The sequence below is a fragment of the Crotalus tigris genome, unplaced genomic scaffold, assembly GCF_016545835.1.
Source record: "Crotalus tigris isolate CLP2741 ecotype Arizona unplaced genomic scaffold, ASM1654583v1 scf7180000023618.1514416, whole genome shotgun sequence".
NCBI lineage: Eukaryota > Metazoa > Chordata > Lepidosauria > Squamata > Viperidae > Crotalus > Crotalus tigris.
This window is the reverse complement of record NW_024100082.1, coordinates 921,644-943,465: the sequence shown is the minus strand read 5'-3', so window position 1 is coordinate 943,465 and position 21,822 is coordinate 921,644. Positions and strand designations below refer to the sequence as shown.

The 21,822-nt window shown below is 36.0% G+C and overlaps 1 protein-coding gene across 1 annotated transcript in view; it reads right to left on the bottom strand.

Moving 5' to 3' along the window:
- LOC120297450 (C4b-binding protein alpha chain-like) overlaps positions 1-21,822 on the bottom strand; it is a 30,549-nt gene that overhangs the window by 7,637 nt on the left and 1,090 nt on the right. The window contains exons 2-7 of the mRNA XM_039320084.1: positions 11,982-12,167; positions 10,836-11,027; positions 10,229-10,411; positions 8,473-8,664; positions 6,528-6,719; positions 1,024-1,050 (exon numbers count right to left, since the gene is read on the bottom strand). Coding sequence (XP_039176018.1) covers positions 1,024-1,050; positions 6,528-6,719; positions 8,473-8,664; positions 10,229-10,411; positions 10,836-11,027; positions 11,982-12,030 — 835 coding nt within the window. The 5' untranslated portion in view covers positions 12,031-12,167. The remainder of the gene's footprint in view (positions 1-1,023; positions 1,051-6,527; positions 6,720-8,472; positions 8,665-10,228; positions 10,412-10,835; positions 11,028-11,981; positions 12,168-21,822) is intronic.

Genomic DNA, 21,822 nt, shown 5'->3' with positions numbered 1-21,822 from the left:
GGGACTACAGGGAAAAGATCACTACGTTGGATGGCAGAAAGTTAACAAAACATACTCACAAATAGCAACTAGTGATTAAAAAAAAATAAAGTATGACTTCATTAATCTCCCTCCACCCAAAGAGTCACATGTTTAACCAATTGGGAAACATGGAAATCTTGGAACCAGCCAGACTGAAAATTTCAAAAGAATTCTTAGAATCAGTGACCAGTAGACACAAAGACATAAAATTGGGCATTACAAAGATCCAAAGTTAACACCTTCACAAAAAGCACTTTCCCAAACACCTAGATAAGATAGAGCCATGTATCTAGTATCCTAATTGTTAATCTCTTAGACAGTCTTTGGGAATTATCATCCACATACCATATTGCAAGTATAGAAGTAAGCTAGCAAGCAAATGCATACTAATAATTGATAACCATCTACAGTGCAACAATCATGGGAAAAGAACAATACCTTCCTAAGGAATCATCTCATCATATAATTATCAACTCTACCAATCACAAAGAATGCAATCAAAATGCAGATAAGACAAAAGCACCATCTTATCAATCAAATTATCTACCAGCATCACGGATCATTCACTTGCAAAAAATACTATTTACCCATGTATTATCCATGCCACTCAAGCACATGCAGAGCTGGTATACAGAAGGATATGTAACTCCTTCATCAAAAACAATTTCTTCAGAATTACTGCTGCAATATTACCTAACGTAATGAAATGACTATATCCAAAATCCAATCACAGAACTCCCACAACATGAATGCAAACTCCAAGCTATGCTGTACATGTCTCAGGAATAGAAATAATAGAGACAAAATTGTGTTCTTTGTTATTCATATCTGCACAGAAGTTCAAGTTCAACTTGGTTGCACTATTGAGACATCTGGGTTAAAATGAATGGAACAACTAATTTTCCTATTAAAGAAATAGAAGATGTTTCCCAAAAGCAAACTGCAGACTTTTTTGAAAGCAGCATTGAATAGTGCTAATATTTTCATTTACAAGTTACATACCAAATATAACTAGTTTGAGGAAGATACCTAAAAAGAAGAAGAAAAATTATTCTGGTAAGCGAATTTCTTACAAAGTGAGCATGCAGATTATTTATGGAACGATGAAGTATTTAGGCTTGAAAATTATTACTATTAGCTGAAATTCTACACTCTGAGGAGGTTCAAATAATTAAAGTATTTATTTTTTTTAAAAAAATGAGCTTTCAACTTAAAAACCTATTGTACAATCAAGAAATCACAGTTTTAAAAGAATATAAATTGATCTACTCATACTGAAATAAATTTTTGATAAAATTTCTTTTTAAAAATATAAAAATATTGGTTATTTTAAAACAATTTTAATAAGCAAATAAATAATAAAGGATAATTATTTATTTATTGATGTATTCTTTATTATACCCTAAAGTACAATGCTGCCAGATCACACAAGCAGATGATACACAGATAGCTCCTGAATCCATTCTCATTTCAGGAAAATCCTAGTTAAAACTGCCTCCAAGTAGTCCTCTGATAAAGGAAAAGTTATCTCTTTTCCTAATATATAGTGAGCAGCTGAGGTTAAGAACTGGCAAAATCAGGAATTTCCCGGCTGGCTAATCAAGCACCATCTGAGAGGAGATGCAGATTTAAGCAAGCTCAGTGCTCACTCTTATCACTGCTTGCAATTGAAATCATAATTCTGTGCTTCTCTGTTGTTCCCAAATAGTGTATCTGAACCTTGAATGGTTCTATGAGTTACGTATACTTCTGCTCCTCCCCCCTCCAAAATGGATACAACCCAACTACCAATACTGATTGCTCTATTTTGTGAGCTAGGTTCTTTTTCAAGCTCACTCTTTCAGCTTGCTTGACTTCATTTTTCTTTGGGCTGTCCCCCATTTAATAAATTATATCTACAATTATGGATGCTCACATTTCCAGGCAGATGTTTAGACCAGATTGAGGACTTTTGTCCTGCTGAGTCCTTCCCAAGATCTTGGGATAGTCCAATGTTGATGTTTGATGCTGTTAAAGGTATTGTTGCAGGATGTAACAGTTCCAAGTTAAACTGCCTTTTGTAATTGACTGATAGTGATTATTATTCCTATTACTATTGGTATTATTATTCCACCTTCTTTTAATATAATTGACCATTTGATCAATGGCTGCAGCAAACTGACTATAAAATTACACAAACTGGGTACAAGCAGAGTCATGACTGAGTTGCCAAAATGATTTATTAGAAACTTTGCCAGAGGTCTGGATCTGAATGTAGTATGAACTACTGGGACCATCAAATTGAAAAGTATTTGGAAAATTTTGAAAGCTTATGGAATAAGAAATCCACTTTTATACCAATCATGATTGGACCCCTTAAAGTAATACCTAAAAAGCTTCCTCAACATTGGGAAATTTTGAATGTATTAGATTTAAATATCATAATTTTACAAAAAAAACCCCATTCTGCTAGGAACTGCATGTATTCTACCTTAATCATTCTTAGGCCCTTGGTTAGGACTTGAGTTTCTAAAGTCCCAACAGTCTTAGACATGAATCTAATTGTAATTACCTATAGTAAGTGAAGCATTACCTTGACCCCCAGTGAGGCACTACCTTGACATGGTTGTGGGGCTTGTATATTCTGAAGAAAATGAGAGTATGGCAGAGGTTCAACCATATTAGACAGGTCTCATCAGAGGAGCCAAACAAAGTGTCTCTCCCATAAAAAAATATGGTGAGATATAAATTATAGAAACCCATACCAGCTCAGTGGTCACCAGTCAACAAGAACTATGCTAGATGTTGGAGTTCCTGGATATCTGATAAAAAATGGGCTACAGGGCTCAAGATTGATGGTTGAACAACTAGGGCCAGCAGCTGCAGCTGGAAAGAAAGGAATTTACTCATCATAAATATACAATAATTGAAAACAAAGAAATAATTATGTGTTGTTGCGGATCAAGTCCAACAATAGGATGTTTGAAACAAATGCACCATTTTTGGGAAAACAACATCCAGAATCAGAAATAACAGAACAGATCAATATTGATTTATAGTGTGAAATAAAGTATTCACACAAGCTAAATTGGAAGAATTGCAAATGTTTACAATTGCAAAGAAACTAAAGCCTTCCCATTAGTAACTCAAACTAAATGCAAACCATGGTGAGTTGGCAGTAGAGGAAGCCAGTACAGCTATAGAATTGTTCTCATTTAGAAATCAGACACCCTCTTCTCTACCTCAGATAGAACAAAGCCTTCTAATTAAAAAAGTAGAAGAATTGAAATAAAAAATCACTGAGCATCTAGAACAGCACAAAACAACAGAATAAGGTTGCTTGTGTTGAAGCTTTTTCCAAAGAAATAGCTAGCACAAGCATTAAAAGATGTCAAATAGTGCAATATCAAATTTAAGCACTAGCTCACTACAAATAATATTCCAACTAATGTACAGCACAACTGCAATTATAACTGAATATCTGGGATGCAAAATCAACAAAGAAAAATGCCAAACTATACACAACCAAAATGGAAGATGAGGCTGCAAAATAAGATTAGCAAACTGAGGTAAGATTCAACTAAATTAGAACAGATGAATGAAAAGAAACTTAAGAAAAAGAAGACCAAAGAATACCTAATCAAGAAATACCACTTAGAAACAAGGAAGATCAAGGAAGCAGTGGGAATAATAATGTAGCAAATAACAGTTATAATCAAGAAGATTAGCAGATACGAAACTAATTATAGAGAGAATCTCCAATTTCAATCCAAGTAGAAACATTTCTCCAATCTATCAATGGAGAGGCTGCAGTGAATCAATCAGCACCTGAAAAGGAAGAAACGGCAGTTTTGGGTAAAGATATAAGAAATATAACAAGAATGCAGCTTGGTTAAAGGAGGTAGATAAGAATAAAAAAGAAGATAAAATAAAAGACCTTGTAATAATAGCAGAAATGATGGAGAAAAGGGCAAGGAAGATCAAGAATTGGTCAGCAGCAAGTGAAGATGAATTTCATAGATTTTGGTTGAAACATCTGATCAATTTACAGGTACTGACTGTCAAGCAGTTTACAGTAACAACATACTGCAAGGAGGTGAAATGGAAGAGTAACTAATATCTGGCAAACCTGCCTGAAAATGAAAGATCCAGCAAAAGAGGCAGCATCTGGCAACCCAGGCCAATTCCCTAATAACCAACAACTGTCAAATTGCTGACTGGTGTGGTGGCTGATGCTGTCTAATAGCATCCAATTGAAAACAAGCTCTTTCCATCTAAGCAGAAAAAAATTGCTCAAACAGGAAGAAAAGATCCACTCCTAATTGACAAGATGATTCTAGAAAACTGCAAGGGAAGAAAGAACAATATGAATATATCATAGATTGATTACAAGAAGGCATTCATCTCCCTGCCACATGATTGGATCATCAAGTACCTAGAAATAACAGGAGTCAGTAGAAACATCAGAAACGTGTGCATAGATCAAGGGCACAATAGAAGACATGGATGCTAAGCAATGGTAATAGATTGACATCAAGAGAGGGATCTTTTAAGAAGACTCACTTTCACCACTGTTTGTCCCTGCACTGATTCCTCTGTCAACATACTGAGAATTTAGGCCATGGCTATCAAACACCAAGACTTCTGCCAGATTATCCACCTCCTTTACATTGACAATCTAAAGCTGTATGGAAAAACACTACTTGAATCGCTGCTCAATACTATCCATATATAGCCAAGATATTGCAATGGAGTTTGGACTGGACAAATTTGCCATGCTTATTATCAAATGGGGGAAAATGATAAAAACTGAAGGAATCAAGATGGCCCATAAAAATAACTTCAAAAATCTGGATGAAAATGATCACTACAATACCTGGGCATCCTTCAGATTGACAGTACCAAGCACACTGAAGTCAAGAAAAAGATTAGAATTGAATACATCAAGAGAGTGAAGTATTGCTGCAAGTAACAAAACAATCCCACTAATATATAGCACAGTTGCAGTACAGTTAGGAGGAAATACCATCAAGGCAATTAACACCTGGGCAATTCTAGTCATCAGATACACAGTTGGAATAGTGGACTGGATTCAAGCAGAATAAAAGCTCTGTGTAAGAAGACTAGAAAAATAATGACAATGAATCATGCCCTTCATCCTCAGAACAATGTTAATAAACTCACCAAGGAAAATGGATGGGTGCAGAATGTTGCAAGTATATGAGACACTTGAAGAAGAAAATAAGGCATTGGAAGAATATCTGAAGGACAGTAAAGAAGATTCTTTGAAGCTAGTATACTAAGAAGGCCTACTGAACACTGGAGAGACCAAATTGCCCTGCAAGAAAGATCAAATGAAGAATAGAAATGAGGCATATTACATGGCCAGTACATTTTTAAAAAATAACAAGGAAAACAGATAATATCAAGACCTGGCAATAACTATGATCAGGAATGTTGAAGAAATAGACAAAAAGACCAGTTCTGGCTGCACAAGACCAAGCCCTAAGAACAAAAGTATATAAAGCCATAATTGAAAATATAGCAACAGATAGCAAGTGCTGCTTCTGCAAAGAAGCTGAAAAAATAGGTTACCTGGTTAGCTGCTGCAAGAAAATTACAAATAACAGTATGACAAAGTAGCAACGATAGCGCTGCTTTCAAAGATCTGCAAGAAATACCATTTGCCCACAAGCAAGAACTAATGGGACCATAAAATAGATAAAATAATAGAATATAAAGAAACTAAAGTGTTCTGGGACTTTAGAATTCAAACAGACCTGCTTCATAATATGCCAAATGTCAGTAAGAAAGACAAAAAAGTCTAGATAGTGGACATGGTAGCACCTGGAGATAACAGAAGAGAAAGATAACAACATATAAAGATCTGAAAATAGAAACAAAACAACTGTGGCAAAAGAAAGCAAAGGTAGTATCAATCATAGTAGACTCCTTTGATGCAGTCCCAAAACAACTGGAGCATAGACAAATTCACCATCAGTTAATTGCAAAAGACAGCTTTACTGGGAATAACTTGCATACTTTGGGATAACTCTAACAGTATAACATCAATATCTGCTTATCCAAGGTCCTTGGTAAGTACTTGATAGGTGGATAAAAATGCCAAATCCAGTCTGAACATCTGGCTGTGTGACAAACGGATAATAATACCATCAATAGGTTTTCAGCACAGCAGTACTAAAATTTACACACTCCTATAGTGTGTAAATTATTTACACACTATAGGAGCTGATAGAAAATATACAGTTTAAAAAGAGCTGACCAGAATTTCCAATCTCTATTTTATCTTGCCACAACAAAGCAAAATCTGATTTCTTTTCACAAAAAAGAAACAAAGGGAATAGAGAGGTAAACTGGGAACATATCCTTTGATGCCATTTACTGTCTTCTATCTACAATCTTCAAATTCATGCTATACTGTAAAAACAGAACAGCAAGACAAATAATTTCTAGGCAGTTAAAACAACGTTTACTTAGTATAGGTATATATTTTCATTAATACTTACTCAGATGACAATTTGGAATACTAGGAAACCATTTCTTCCCACCAATATATTTAATTCTAGATGGTCCTATCAATACATAGCCAGCATGGCATGCAATAACCACCTCATCTCCAGGGTCGTAATATTTTTTCTTCCCAAGGACTATTTTTCCATGATTGATGAAAAGGTGAAAAATATCTGGTGAAGTTCTAACTAAAAATACAAATATGTATTATAAGCAAAAAAAAAAAAGCATCCTCGCATCCTGGATATAAACTGTTTCAATTTATTTCCTCAAGACAGTGCTATAGGGCACTGCATGCCAAAACAACCAGACAGAAAGACAGTTTTTCCCCCATGCTATCAACTCTGTTAAACAACACTGTCTATGCCCTGGGATGTCCCCACAACACTGTCAATGCCCTGGGATGTCAAAGCAGCTAGTAGGACTGTATTACTTATTATCCTTCTCATCTGTTTTATTACCTATTTCCTTAGATTCTTATGACTATAACTTTGTTGTTTGTATCTCATGATTTATGCTGATTGCTTTTATTTAGTATTCTATTATGATTTATGTTGATTGCTTATTTATTGTTCTATGATTATCACTGAGTGTTATCATGATTTATGATGATTGTATTTTATGATTATGATCATGATTTAGCACTTGTTGCTATATATATATATTGAAAGCTTATGTACCAGAGACAAATTTCTTGTGTGTGTCCAATCACACTTGGCCAATATAGAATTCCATTCTACTCTATTATTTTCCCTAATCCTTAATACTTGGGCTTACAACTGTTATAGTTACAAGTTTTGTTTTGTTTGCAATATCTTAGAAGATGGTCAAAAATGGGAAGAGAGTGCAATGGTTGGATGGATGGATGGATGGATGGATGGATGGATGGATGGATAGGGGTGGGGTGCACATTACCAGGGGCAAACATCCTTTTCTAAAGTTACCTTGCTAAGGTGACAAGATGATTATTGTGGAAGTTAAAAAAATTACTTCCTTATAATGATTTGTCTGCATTGTTCCTGATCTTTTTCAGTACAAACTAAACATTCATTTAAATTCATCAAGCAATACATTACAATATTCAGAAACTGTCAACAAAAACATAAGGTGCAATATTCTGACTCTCCTGGAAACTTCAATCTTAAAACATGTCATTATTATAATAAAGTAGGAAAATATAACTGGACTGAACGTATCTTTTTTAAAAAATATTCTATCAAACTTTAATAAAAGAAAGATAAAAACTAAAAAGAACTAATATTTACAACAAAGAAAAGAAAGAATAGTGACAAAAATTAAGGGTTGGAACAAAAGAAAGCAAATATAAAGAAATAGCTTCAGATTTATAAGTATGGATGTAAATTAACCTTTTATTCTATAGTTATAGCAAAACTTTCATTTTTTTATCACCTATTTTTTCTAATCATCAGAACGATGTACAGTGGTACCTTGATACACAGTTGCTTTGAAACTCATCAAATTTGGTACTCAACACATTTTGATGTGAAAATTGTGTCCTAATACTCATCATTTGTTTGGTACACAATGCACAAGCTAGAACTTGTCTGTGTCAGCTACCATGTGACTCACTACATTATTCCTTATTGGAAAAAATGTTTTGTACTCATCATGCTTGGTAATCATCATCATGCCTCCTGGAACAAATTAAGGATGAGTAGCAAGATACCACTGTATCATGTTCATTTTTAATCTACTGCAAAAAGTTTATTATGATTTCCAGTCAAGACTCAATATATTATTTAGAAGCTCATTGTTATAAAAAGATATAAGGAAGTTAATAAGCACTTAATGGACCATTCCTATTCACTTTATGGAAATTGATAATATTTAAAACATATTGCTCCTCTATAGCTACATTTGTCTAGATTATAGCATTAGAAGCAATAGAAGAGAACACTTCACACCTAAATTTATACTTACAGAAACATAATTGTGCGGGAGGATTCCAGAGATTATAGCCTTGACACTGTATAGTCATCACTGTGGTGTCATCAATAAAAGAATAGTTCTGGTTGCAACTTATGGCAACTGTTTTTCCAGTTTCATACTGAGGTTGCAAAGGCTGTATGTTGCCATTGAGAATCAATGGAGTACCACATATGTCTGGAGAAACTGTAATAAAAATAATTTTTATATACAAAAATTGTCAAGACACACCATCCATATAGATTCTGATAATGCTATGACAGTATGTTACACTTCAGTTTCTCTTAATTGGTTCATATTCATGTCACACAAAATCACAAACCTGGTCCATTTCAAGCTAGAGATGTGTCTCTTATACCAAATTACACTCTGACATGTCTATAAATAGATTCCTAGGCAACCAGACTAAAATGATTTATTGAATTTCATTTCAATTTAAATTCTCCTTCAAAGCATACCGTGCTTTGATTTGTTTGTGGGTTGTTTTTATTTGTTGCAACAATAACAATAATTTGTCATTGCCTTCTTCTGGGATTTTTTTTTTAATTTCCCAAGGACATCCCAATCCAAGTCATTCCAGGTATGGTCCCTCTCAGCCCCAACCCTCAGTTCTTCTAAGGGACTTCCTCATCTTCAATTCCTCCCACCTGCTTATTCCCTGCCATCTCTGCCCTTTTGGCTACTCTATATCTTGCCTTGCAGTGTGGCAAGCAGCCCCAGGACTCCATAGCCTTGAGGCTGCTTGCCATGCTATGGGTCAGAGGTTTCTTGGCATGCCAGACTGCTCTGGTCTTCCAGAAAAACAGACGAGGAGCTGGAATCCCGTCCACAAAAATGCTGCCAGGTCCACAACAAAACAACAAACATGGTTAGCAAAACGCAACTGCAAAAAAGCTGCAAAATGCCATAAAATGGCCAGAATAGTAAAACAATAAGAGTAGCTCTTCTGCGGAGTCTGTTCCTGTCCAGCCCAGCCTGCTCCAAACTCCAAACCTCCAACAAACAAAAACTCCACAAGTATCCATAAATATAGCACAAAATTCATAAGGGCAGCCTGGCAGCTCCCTTCCTCTCTTCCATATTAACAAGAAACTATTTCATTTATTCAGTGAAAGCTAAAATAATATAACATGCATTGATGCATTGTACTAAGATATAATGTAGTGTGCTTGTCATTCTAAAAATCATGATTAAAACTATAATTCTTGTCCTTATACCACCCTAAGGAGAGAAAAAGTGTGGCTTTTCTTTTGGCAGTGCCCAGATAATAGCCATGCATTTCTGCAAGTAATCTGCTTTAAAGGCAGCCACTATATATGCAGTCAGGTGCCACTGATCTTCATAAGGCATATTTCTGAGGCTCATTATTAATCAGTGCTTCACTCATTTATTAGATACTGTTGCAACCTGCTTGCAAAAATATTAATTGCTGAATGTTAATGAATTTTTTTGTTAATTTCTGCAACTTATTGTGGTTTATTATACTACTGAGAAGACTTAAATTAATAAGTGGAACAGTTTGCCTTCAGAAATTGTGATCACTCCATCACTGGAGGTTTTTAAGAAGAGACCGGACAGTCACTTATCTGAGATGGTATAGGTTCTCCTGCTTGAGCAGGGGGCTGGACTAGAAGACCTCCAAGGTCCCTTCCAGCTCTATTCTATTCTATTCCATTCTATTCTATTCTATTCTATTACTAAATGAGAAAAGGAATTCCAATCGAATATTTTTAAAAATGTAAAACCTTACTCTTTTTACATAACGGTGCTATGGGAACCCAAATGTTGTTCTTTTCACATCGAATCAAAGAACTTCCAATCATAAAATATCCAATTTTGCATTGAAATGTAACATTGCTTCGATATATATATGGCTTCCCAAGTTCAGTTATCTTTATTCCATGTTCCACCACTGGATCTTTGCAGAATACCTCTAATAAGATAGGAAAATAAATACAACTGTAAGATATAAAATATCTTACTATTTCTGTACATTTTTTAATCTGTATTTTACCTAAACATAGTCCAAAAATACAGTACAACAGAAATCTCCAATAATTTCTCCTCCAAAAGGCAAGCGTTTTTCCTGAAACTCTGAATCAAATTTAAATTAAAAACTTTTAACTGTTATTCCTTTATATGCCACTTTGAACTGAATCAGTTGGTATTGATCAATTAAATATATAAGCAAAAACTACATTTATATGATTAAGAGAAGGCTACCATTAAACAAACTGAGAGAACCAGATATAAATATGCTTAGGAATAAAGCAAAATAATTATTCAATGTTACTGAAAAAACAAAAAAGGAACATACAACACGTAAGTTTTAAAATGAAGGAGGAAAAAAAATCAACCTTTGCATATGGGTGGCTTCTCCTTCCACAGCCCTGTAAGATTTCTATTAGCACTGCACACCATAAATGATGCCCCTATAAGGGAAAAATTTTTACTGCAACGGTAATTTATTATTGTTCCAATAGGGTAAGTGGTTGCATTTCCATTGTGAAATCCATCAATAATATTTGGAGGCTGCCCACAATGTATTTCTGGTGGAAGGAGGGGAGAAACAATTAAAAAGAAATACAAAATGATCATGGATAAAGACTAAGACAGACTACAAATAGTATATAGGCAATACTGGGAAATTATTAATTGTTACAATTTTCACTACTTCCCTATTAAGATCTATAAATAGAAAATGTATCTGCATATGTACATAAAATTCTAAGAACTTATCAACAAAAAATGTATATTTTGTAGGGCCCCAATGGAAGTGGTGACTTTCCACCTAAGTACTGTGAACCAACCGAAACCGTCATTAGTGTCCTCAGGATAAGCCAAAGATTGTTATTAAATGCCAGAGAATGCACTGATAGAAAAAGAGGTCTGCATGAGTGCTGTGCTCTATTACTCATGTAATACTTCCAAGGCTTTTCTATTCTAAATGCACTACCAAATTTTATAATAATATACTTTCCTGCAAATCTATACACAAATTCCAAATACCGTAAGCAATTGAGTACTTTAATCCAATTATCAATGGATCTTTACAGAGCAAAAGCTATAATTTTATCTTGAAATTTATGTATAAATTACATCCACCAGCACCATCAAGGTGGCCACACCCACCGCAGCTACGCTCACCCGGTCGGCCCTGCCCACCCGGCACCCGGTGATAAATAAATGGATTTTTGGTTGCAGTTTGGACACTCAATCTCTAAAAGGTTCGCCATCACTGCATTACAGCATTGCTTATGTAGGGCCAAGTGTCAGAGTGAAAAATCCAAATAACCACTAGAGGTCAGCATAGAGCCAGAGCTTCTCTTTTACCATCTTTCTAGCAATCCTCCAGGTTTTTCAGCCAGAACTGGCAACTTTAGCATATTTCAAAGAAAGCATTACAACCACTACCTGGTGTTTTTTTTTATATTTTAAGTCTTACAGTAACTCTTTAAACATAACAAAAACAAATACATTTTCCCAGTAAGAAAAAGACATACTTTCGCAAAAATCTTTCTTTGGTTTCCAGGTACCATCATGACACACCATGACGCTTACTTTTTCATTGATTAATTTAAATCCTGGTTTGCACTGGTACAAAATACGCTGATAATGTGTAAGGTATGGAAAAGAAATTATTGGTGCAGAACCTTCAAATTCTGGTAAGGTAGAAACAGGACAGAACACTGGGGGGAAGAAAACAATTGTTAAAATCAAATAAAACACTCCTTTGTTGTATTTCTGCATGGTTATGCCTAGTAAAAAGAGTTCTAGTTTTAACTCTACCACTAACTTTAATATTTCTTCCAGCCATTTTTTAATCTTATTCCAAAAGTCACAGGCTCGTGGGCATTCCCACCACATATGATAGTATGTCCCTTTTGCCAATTTACATTTCCAACATTTGGAGGAGACATATGGACCCATTTTAGCTAATCTTATGGGTGGGAGATGCCACCTGTAGAACATTTTGTAGAAGTTTTCTTTGTAAGAGGTGGCCAAGGTAAGCGTCCTGTTTCTTACCCATAATTTCTGCCAGATGTGCAGATCAAAATTGAGATCAAAATCCTTGCTCCATGTTAACATAGTCTCTTTTACCTGTTCCTCATACATTGCCTGATCTAACAAATGGTGATATAGTTTTTTAATCATTTTATCCTCCGTGCCTAATAATATTTTGTCCAGCCCAATCAGTTCTAATTTTATACCTAACTCTTTTTTATCTTTCCAATATCTCGCCTGTAATTGAAGGTATGCCCACCATTCTAATTCTATTCCTTCACCTTGAAGAATTTTCCTGGGTTTCAATTCTCCTCTCTCGTCTAGGATATTTTTATATGTTATAATCTTTCCCAGTTGAATAAACTTTGGGTGTACATGCATTTCTAACGATGAGATCCAACTGGGAACTTGGGTATAATTTGGTTGCCAGATTTTAACCCATACATCAATTAAAGCTTGTCTGATATAGTGCCTTCGGAAATATTTATGAGTCTTATATTTATGATCCCACAGCATGGCGTGCCAACCTATTTGTAGGTCATGACCTTCCAAACATAATAGTCTTCTATTCTTTAATAATATCCAATCCCTTACCCATAATACTATGGCCTGATAATATTTTTCCAGGTTAGGGAGGCCAAGTCCCCCCTACCTTTCCTTTAAATCCTGCAGTAATTTTAATTTGATCCTTGCTCTTTTTCTTCGCCAGATGAATTTGAGTATAATTTTGTTAAAGTTTTGGAAAAATTTCTTATCCAATTTTATGGGTATACATTGGAACAAAAATAAAATTTTCGGTAACACATTCATTTTGATTACATCGATTCTGCCCATGAAGGAGAGCTGTAAGTTAGTCCAAATATCTAAATCCTTTTTAATCTGTTCAATTAACTTATCATAGTTGTCTCTTTTGAGTGTAACACATCTAGCAGTTAATTGTATCCCCAGATATCTTATTTTGTTCGTGATTTGAATACCTATTCTGTCAACCAGTTCATTTTTCTGTATTTTGGTCATATTTTTGATGAGCATTTTAGTTTTTTCTTTATTTATCTTCAGACCTGCTATTTCCCCGTATTTACTCAGTGTTTCCATCAATCTTGTCCCTGATTGTAGTGGTTCTTCAATTATAAAAACTAAATTGTCTGCAAAAGCTTGTGTTTTAAACGTTTCTCTCTTGGTCTCTAAACCTTTGATCTGTTCATCTTGCCGAATTACTCTAATTAATACCTCGAGAGATAATATGAACAACAGTGGTGATAACAGACAACCTTGCCTCATGCCTTTTTGAATTTGGAAGCTGTCAGTCATTTCTCCATTAATTACTACTTTTGCTGCCTGTTTAGAATAAACTGATTTGAACATATTTAAAATTTTTCCCCCAAAATCCATATAAAATAATTGATTGAACATAAAATCCCATTTCACATTGTCGAATGCTTTTTGTGCGTCAAGGAAAATTAAACCCATTTGCTTTTCATTGTGCATTTCATAATACTCCAATATGTCCAAAACAATCCTGACATTGTTTCTTATGTATCTTTTGGGTAGAAAGCCATTTTGATCAGAATGAATAAAATCGGCTAGGAATCTTTCAAGCCTTTGCGCCATTGTAGCCATGAAGATCTTATAATCCAAATTTAATAGAGAAATAGGTCTATAGTTCTTAATATGCGCCAAGTCTGAATTTTCCTTAGGAATCAAAGTGAGAAGGGTTCTTCCCATGAGGCTGGTATTTTAGCTTTAGTTAAGACCTCACTGAACAGAACCAACAACATTGGGCTTAAAGATTCTTGTGCAATTTTATACATTTCTACAGGTATACCATCTGGCCCAGGTGCTTTATTATTTTTTTGTTTCTTAATTGCCTCCAAGAGTTCTGTAGGTGTTATCTCTTTGTTTTATTTGATGTTACACATTCTCACGGCTGCTAGATTGGTGTATGCTCAAAACTGGAGGAATAAAGGAATTCCAACAGAAGAAGAGATTATATATAAAATTTTATCGTGTGCTGAAATGGATAGGCTCATAATGGAAATGAAGGATAAGACAGAATCAGACTATTTCGAGATCTGGGACAAATTTTATCATTGGTGTGAATCAAGGATAACTGCTCGGGTTTTAAATTAGCGTTAAGATAAAATTATATATAACTGTATATATAACCGTATTGTATAGAAGAATATGTTTATATAGAGATCAAGAACTATGTATTAACTACATGTATCAAGAGGAACAAATTGTTAGGAATATTTATTTTGGAATGTCATGTTATGTCCATCTTTGTTTTTAACTGTACTATAAATAAAAAAAACTTTTTATATAAAAAAGGAAAATAATTGTTAAAGATGTCATATAAAACAACAGGAATAAAAATGATATGAATATGTATTAAAAAATAAAGAGAATTAATAAAGCATGTTTTAATAATAATAAAGCCTGCAACAAAAACATTTTACAGTGTATCTTTAGATCTTTTTCATGGGTCTTTTCTTATAAAGTTAGCAAATATCCTCTTTTCACTATTCTCATCTTATAAGATTCATGATTAAAGCAACCCAATAATTTTAACAAAAAGAGAACTCCTTTTAAAATCATGAAATATACAAAAGTATGTAACAAAATCAGAAATGTAAAATGATAAACAGATCTAAATACCAATTTGAAATCAATAAACAATATACTTGTATATAGAAACATGGGAAAAGCATAGCTCTAGTTATTGGTGGACAGATAACTATCCCTTCATGAAGCCAGTTGCTTTTCCCAATGGTCTGTAATTTCTTGGGTCATCTCTTTTCCCTTTTTAAGAGTTGGGTACTTTAAGTTCATTGGTTTTGGTATACAATTTATGTATAAACACAAACAGAAAGCTAAAACAGAAGCTCACTAATCTAAAGTATCCTTTATTATCTGAGATATTAAATCATCGCCTGAAGATTAGCTCTGTCTGAAGTTAGCCACTACTACTGTATGTTCTTAACTTTAGCAATCCTCAATCAGCAGCTAAAACAAGGTTTTCAGTAGAATGTCAATGTCTTTTTTGATTCACAAATTCTTCTTTATAAAATTCTCTCCAATGGGATTCTCAAGCCTTATGTGGAACAGTGCTGTTCTATGAAATGGACTGTTTGGGGATGACAGGCAGCATTAAGTAAATTCTATGTGCAGCCCTTGTTTCCAATGAAGTTATTCAAAATACTTACAGTAGCTAAGGGATCTGGCCATCCAAGCTGAATAAAATCCTAAGCAGTTTAACTTACTATCCTTCAAATACTAGATCAAGGAAAGAGGCTCTGTTTTAATGTTGGATCGGCAACCCTTGTATCTATCTTATAAAAGGATGATATCTGGGCCTAATTTAACATTTAAATCATTTGTGACCACTATCTATATATCTAGGAAAAAGGAATGTGAATATATGAATATGTATATACATACAGAAAAAGAGAGATCAGTGCATAACTGTTTCCTAACCTATGCATATTGCCTCACTAGGCATAATATCTATTAATATTATGACTAAAACAGATAATGTTTTATTTACATGAGGATTGTCTCACTACTTCTTTTACTACTCAAAGCAATGGAAATCTTCCTTTAGTCTATCATTTCCCAGATTAGCTATTGTTTCTTATAAAAATGAACAAAAATCCATCAGCAGTACATCATTAGTTGACCAGATTTCAACCATGATGACATATATAGACATAACTTTAAAAGAAAAAATTCCCTGAAGCTGAAATGAACTATTAATTGACTGACTGATTTTATAAAATGTATGAAGTTACCAAACTCTATAATGATTCTATGTAGCATAGAATAAAAAGTACAAATAAATTAGAGATAAAATACAAATGGGAAACACCAAAAGGCCAGAAGAAGTAAAAGCTACTTTATCCAAAAGAAATACAGAGAACCCACTAGTTGTTCAGTCCAAGGTCTGAGGGAACGGCCAAGAGTAAATTATTGTATATGGACTTTGGGGAAAATTTCTTAAATATGTTTAAATCAGTTTACTCTAAGCAGGTGGCCAAAGTAATAATCAATGGAGAACCGACTGAGAGTTTCCAAATTCAAAAAGGCACGAGGCAAGGTTGCGCACTATCACCCTGTTGTTTATATTATCTCTTGAGGTATTAACTAGAGTAATCCGGCAAGATGAACAGATCCAAGGTTAGAAATCAAGAAAGAGACATTTAAAATACAAGTCTTTGCAGATGATTTAGTCTTTATAATTGAAGAACCACTACAATCAGGGACAAGACTGTTGGAAACACTGAACAGATACGGGGAAATAGCAGGTTTAAAGATAAATAAAGAAAAAACTAAAATGCTCGTCAAAAATATGACTAAAATACAGAAAAATGAATTGGTTGACAGAATAGGTGTTCAAATCACAAATAAAATTAGATATTTAGGGATACAATTGACTGCCAAATGCGCTACACTTAAAAGGGATAACTATGATAAGTTAATAGAACAGATTCAAAAAGACTTTGATATTTGGACTAACCTACAGCTCTCTCTTATGGGCAGAATTGCAGTGATTAAAATGAATGTGTTGCCAAAAATCTTATTTTTATTCCAATGTATACCTATAAAATTAGACAAGAATTTTTTTCAAAATTTGAATAAAATGATGTGTAAATTCATTTGGCAAGGAAAAAGAGCAAGGATTAAATTAAAATTATTGCAGGACTCAAAGGAAAGAGGGGGATTTGGTCTTCCACTTGGAGAAATATTACCAGGCTACAGCATTAGTATGGGTAAGAGATTGGATATTACTAAAGAACAGGAGACTATTATGTCTGGAGGGCCATGACCTACAAATAGGATGGCATGCCATATTATGGGATCATAAATATAAAGTACATAAATATTTTCGAAGACACTATATTAGGCAAGCTCTTATTGATGTATGGACAAAAATTTGGCAACCAAATTATACCCAAGTACCTAGTTGGATCTCACCGTTAGAAATATATGTACACCCAAAATTTACCCAATTAGACAAGACCATAACATATAAAAATATCTTAGATGAAAGAGGGGAATTGAAATCCAGGAAAACCCTCCAGGATGAAGGGATAGAATTAGAATGGTGGGCATACCTGCAACTGCAGGCAAGATATTGGAAAGATAAAAAAGAGTTAGGCATTAAATTAGAACCAATAGAATTGGATAAAATAATATTGGGGTTGGAGGATAAAATGATTAAAAAATTATACCACTATTTGTTAGATCAGGCAATGTACGAGGAACAAGTAAAAGTGACTATGTTGAATTGGAGCAAGGACTTTGGTCTTAATTTTGATTTGCACATCTGGCAAGAACTATGGGCAAGAAACAAGAAGCTTACTTTGGCCACCTCTTACAAAGAGAACCTTACAAAATGTTTTATAGATGGCATCTCCCACCCACAAGATTGGCTAAAATGTGTACCAATGTCTCCCCTAAATGCTGGAAATGTAATTTGACAAGTGGAACATACTATCATATGTGGTGGGAATGCACGCGAGCTCGTGATTTTTGGAACAAGATTAAAGTATGGTTGGAAGAAATATTAGAGCAAGTGGTAGAACCAAAACCAGAACTCTTTCTATTAGGTTTAACTACGCAAAAGCATGACGAAGGCGTACTTTATTTAATGCTACACATTTTAACGGCTTCCAGACTGGTTTTTGCTCAAAATTGGAGGAATAAGGGAACTCCAACGGAAGAAGGGATCCTGCATAAAATTTTACCATGTGCTGAGATAGACAGGCTTACAATGATTATGAAAGACAAGACAGAACACGAATACTTCGAAATCTGGGGCAAATTTTACCATTGGTATGAATTAAGGAGAACTGCTCGGACTTCAAGTTGATAGAATTAAAAATATATATAACTGTACATATAATTGTATATATAATTGTATTGTATAGAAGATGAGGCTTATATAGAGGTTAAGAATGATGTTTTAGCTTTTGTACCATGAGAAACAAACTGATAGGAAAATTCATTCTGGAATGTCATGTTTGTCCATTTTTGTTTTAATTGTATTATGAATAAAAATATTTAAAAAAAAAAGATTTCAAGACTCTTTTAAACCATCAAAACAGGGTATAGATATGTTCTCAAGAGCAGATCCTAGCATACAAGGCTCCCTAAATCCCACCAAATGGAATAGCTTAACAGAGAAGACCTGAATCATGCCTACTCTGTCCAGTCATTACAGTCTAGCAGAAAGTACAAAAGTCAGATAATCCTTTATATAACCACTTCAGCTCATGAAGTAAATTATACCATGTCCATAATCGCCCATGCTGTTGAATTATATATCAAGTGAAGTTTCTGGGTGGCTTTCAAGGACAGCTTTATGTAGGGTGCACTGCAAAATTCCATGTTCAGGTTTACCACAGCATGAGTGGCAGTTTAAAGACACAATTTGTATACATGATGTGTATGTGGAAAGGCGTCCTCAGTCACAGCTGCTACTTGCTTCTCAAGTAGGAGCTGTGTGTCCAGGAAGACTCTCAAATTGCACACCAACTTCATTCAAAACTAGATATGGAACTTCATTCAGAACTAGATATGGAACTTCCTTGGCTCTAGGAGTTCCAAACACAGCCCACTTTCAGGGGCGAACTTGAACCTATTCATTCAGGCCTTTACCTCATTCAAGCATTGCCTGGTCAGTTTCAGGTTGAAATATACATTTGGATAACATCCACATATTGATGATACCTGAACCCAAAATGATGAATGATCTCAACAAATATGAAACAGAATAAGCAAGAACATGGAGCCCTGAGATAAGTCACATACTAGGGTCTAAATTTGTTTCCTTTTCTATGAACACCCAGCAGAACCAAGCACAGCGGAAAAAAGTGAACCAGCTTAATAGCGTAAGTTCTATTCTCCAGAGAAGTATGGTGTGTACCAGAGTATCTAAGACCAATTGGTATGATTCACTTTTAATTATTAAGCTAGCTCTAGTAATACTTCAGCAGTACCAGACATAATCAATTTGTTGTATGTATTTTTTGGTTAGGGACATAAGCTTTTGTATAGGTCCACAATTTAAGTCCAATTCAGTTTTTGCCTGATAATCCATTGGAGCTTCCATCCTCTTATTACTGCTTCCACTGTTATCAGATGGAAACAACTATACTGAAAAATCAAAGACCTTTTAGGAAAAAACAATAATATTCTCCAATAGCTTATGGTTTTTTTCATGCAGTTATATTTTCAATTGTTATAGCATCTTTAGAGTTCATTTGTGGATGTATACCAATGTTGGTTAATTGGGTAGTCAACCAACCAGCTGAAAGCGTTCAATTCTATTTCTATATCATTACTTCCTAGTGTGCTTTTTATAGTAATAGCAACAGCACTTAAAATATACCACTTCATAGTGCTTTACAGCTCTAAGCAGTTTACAGAGTTAGCATATTGCACTCAACAATCTGGATCCTCATTTTACTGACCTCAGAAAGATGGAAGACTGAGTCAATCTTGAGCCAGTCAAAATCAAGCTGCTGGTAGTCAGCAGTGTTAGCCTGAAATACGGCATTCTAACCACTAAACTACTCCAGCTCCTCCTATACCAGGGTTTGGCAACTTTAAACACTCAAAGAGCCACTTGGACCCATTTACCACAGAAAAGAAAACACTGGGAGCCACAAAACCCTTTTGACATCTAAAATTAAGATAACACTGCATATATCATTTTTTACCTTTATGCTATGTATAAAAAAAATATAGTGTGTTGCATTTATGAAATCAATGAACTGCTCTCTTCTTCCCTCCCTCCCCCTCCCTCTCCCCCCTCCTTCCCCCTCCCACCAGCCGCTGCTGCAGTTCACATGCTCTCTCCCTCCTTCCCTCCCTCCCTCTCTCCTTCCCTCTCCCTTCCCTTCTCCCTCCCACCAGCCTCTGCTGCAGTTCACATGCTCCCTTCCTCTCCCTCCCTCCTCCCACCAGCCTTGCCTCAGTTCACATGCTCTCTCTCTCCTCCTCCCTCCCCCTCCCCCACTGCCCGCCAGCACCGCTTGCCCTGGGCCCAGCTGCACGTCCAGGCAGCCTGCTGCCCTGGTGCGCCTTTCTTGGCCGGCGGGCCCTTCTTCTTGGCTTTTGCCTGCTCGCCCAGGCTCAACCCAGCCAGGGTGCTGGATTGCTCCCCGTGACCTACTGCCTCTTCCAGCCTCGGCCACAGCCCGTCAGAGGGCATCTTCCAGGACAGCAGTGACGGTGAGAGCGAGGAGAAGGTGGGAGACGAACTCTCGAGCAGCGCGGAGGACAACTCACTCAGGCTCACACCCTGCGGCTCTGGCCACTCCGACAAGGGGGGCAAGGATCCCTGGGCAGCCGGGTTCTCCCATGGCGGAGTCAAGAGAACCCCCTCCGTCTGGATGTTCTATGTCCAGCAGATCGTGCAAAGCCCTCTGGCAGGCTTTCTGCTGCTGGGTTGCGTGCCTCGTGGTGCAAATGCCAGAGCCGCCTTGCCCGAGATGACTATCAGCCCATTGAGCCCCGAGCCCCGGGAGGCCTCGCAATCTACTGGCCAGCGGAGCAATTGGACTCTTTCCCAGCACCACGAGGTATTTTTTCCCGCCAGCTGAAGTGACCCATGCCAAAACCAGCTGAGAGACGGAATGGCTTTCTGCAGCCAACAGTGCTAAGTGGCTTCGAGGCTGGAGAAGGTGTAAAGCAGCCTCTGCTGAAGCTCTTCGAGCTGCGGAGCTTTGGGTGGTTCCTGAGGAAACGCTCTCCTCCTCCTCACTCAAATCGGCTGCTAGCAGCTTAGGTGGCTCTACTCCGTCCAAGCTGAAGAAAGCGGAGGCCAGCACAAAGCAGCTTTGAGTGAGGAGAAGAGTGTTTCCTCAGGAACCGCACAAAGCTTCGCAGCTATGAGTCTTTCAATCTTTTTCGTAATAGCAATAGCAATAACACATAGACATATACTGCTCCACAGTGCTTTATAGCACTCTCTGAGCAGTTTACAGAGTCAGCATATTGCTCCCAACAATCTGGGTCCTCATTTTAGTGACCTCTGAACGATGGAAGGCTGAATCAACCTTGAGCCAGTTAGAATCGAATGCCTGGCAGAGGGGCAGGGTTAGCCTGCAATACTGCATTCTAACCATTGCACCACCACTGCTCCTTGATCTGTTCAAGACAAGAGTAAAATTTGCTCCTGGGAGGATTCCACAGGATTGAATCCTAAGACTGATTCTTTTTGAGCTACAAACATTTCTGGCCCAAGGTCTGAGTCTCCACAATGCCTTTACAATATCAAATTAAATTTATCCAGCTTTCATCACTCTAGCTAAGCAAGCTCCTTTTTTGTTT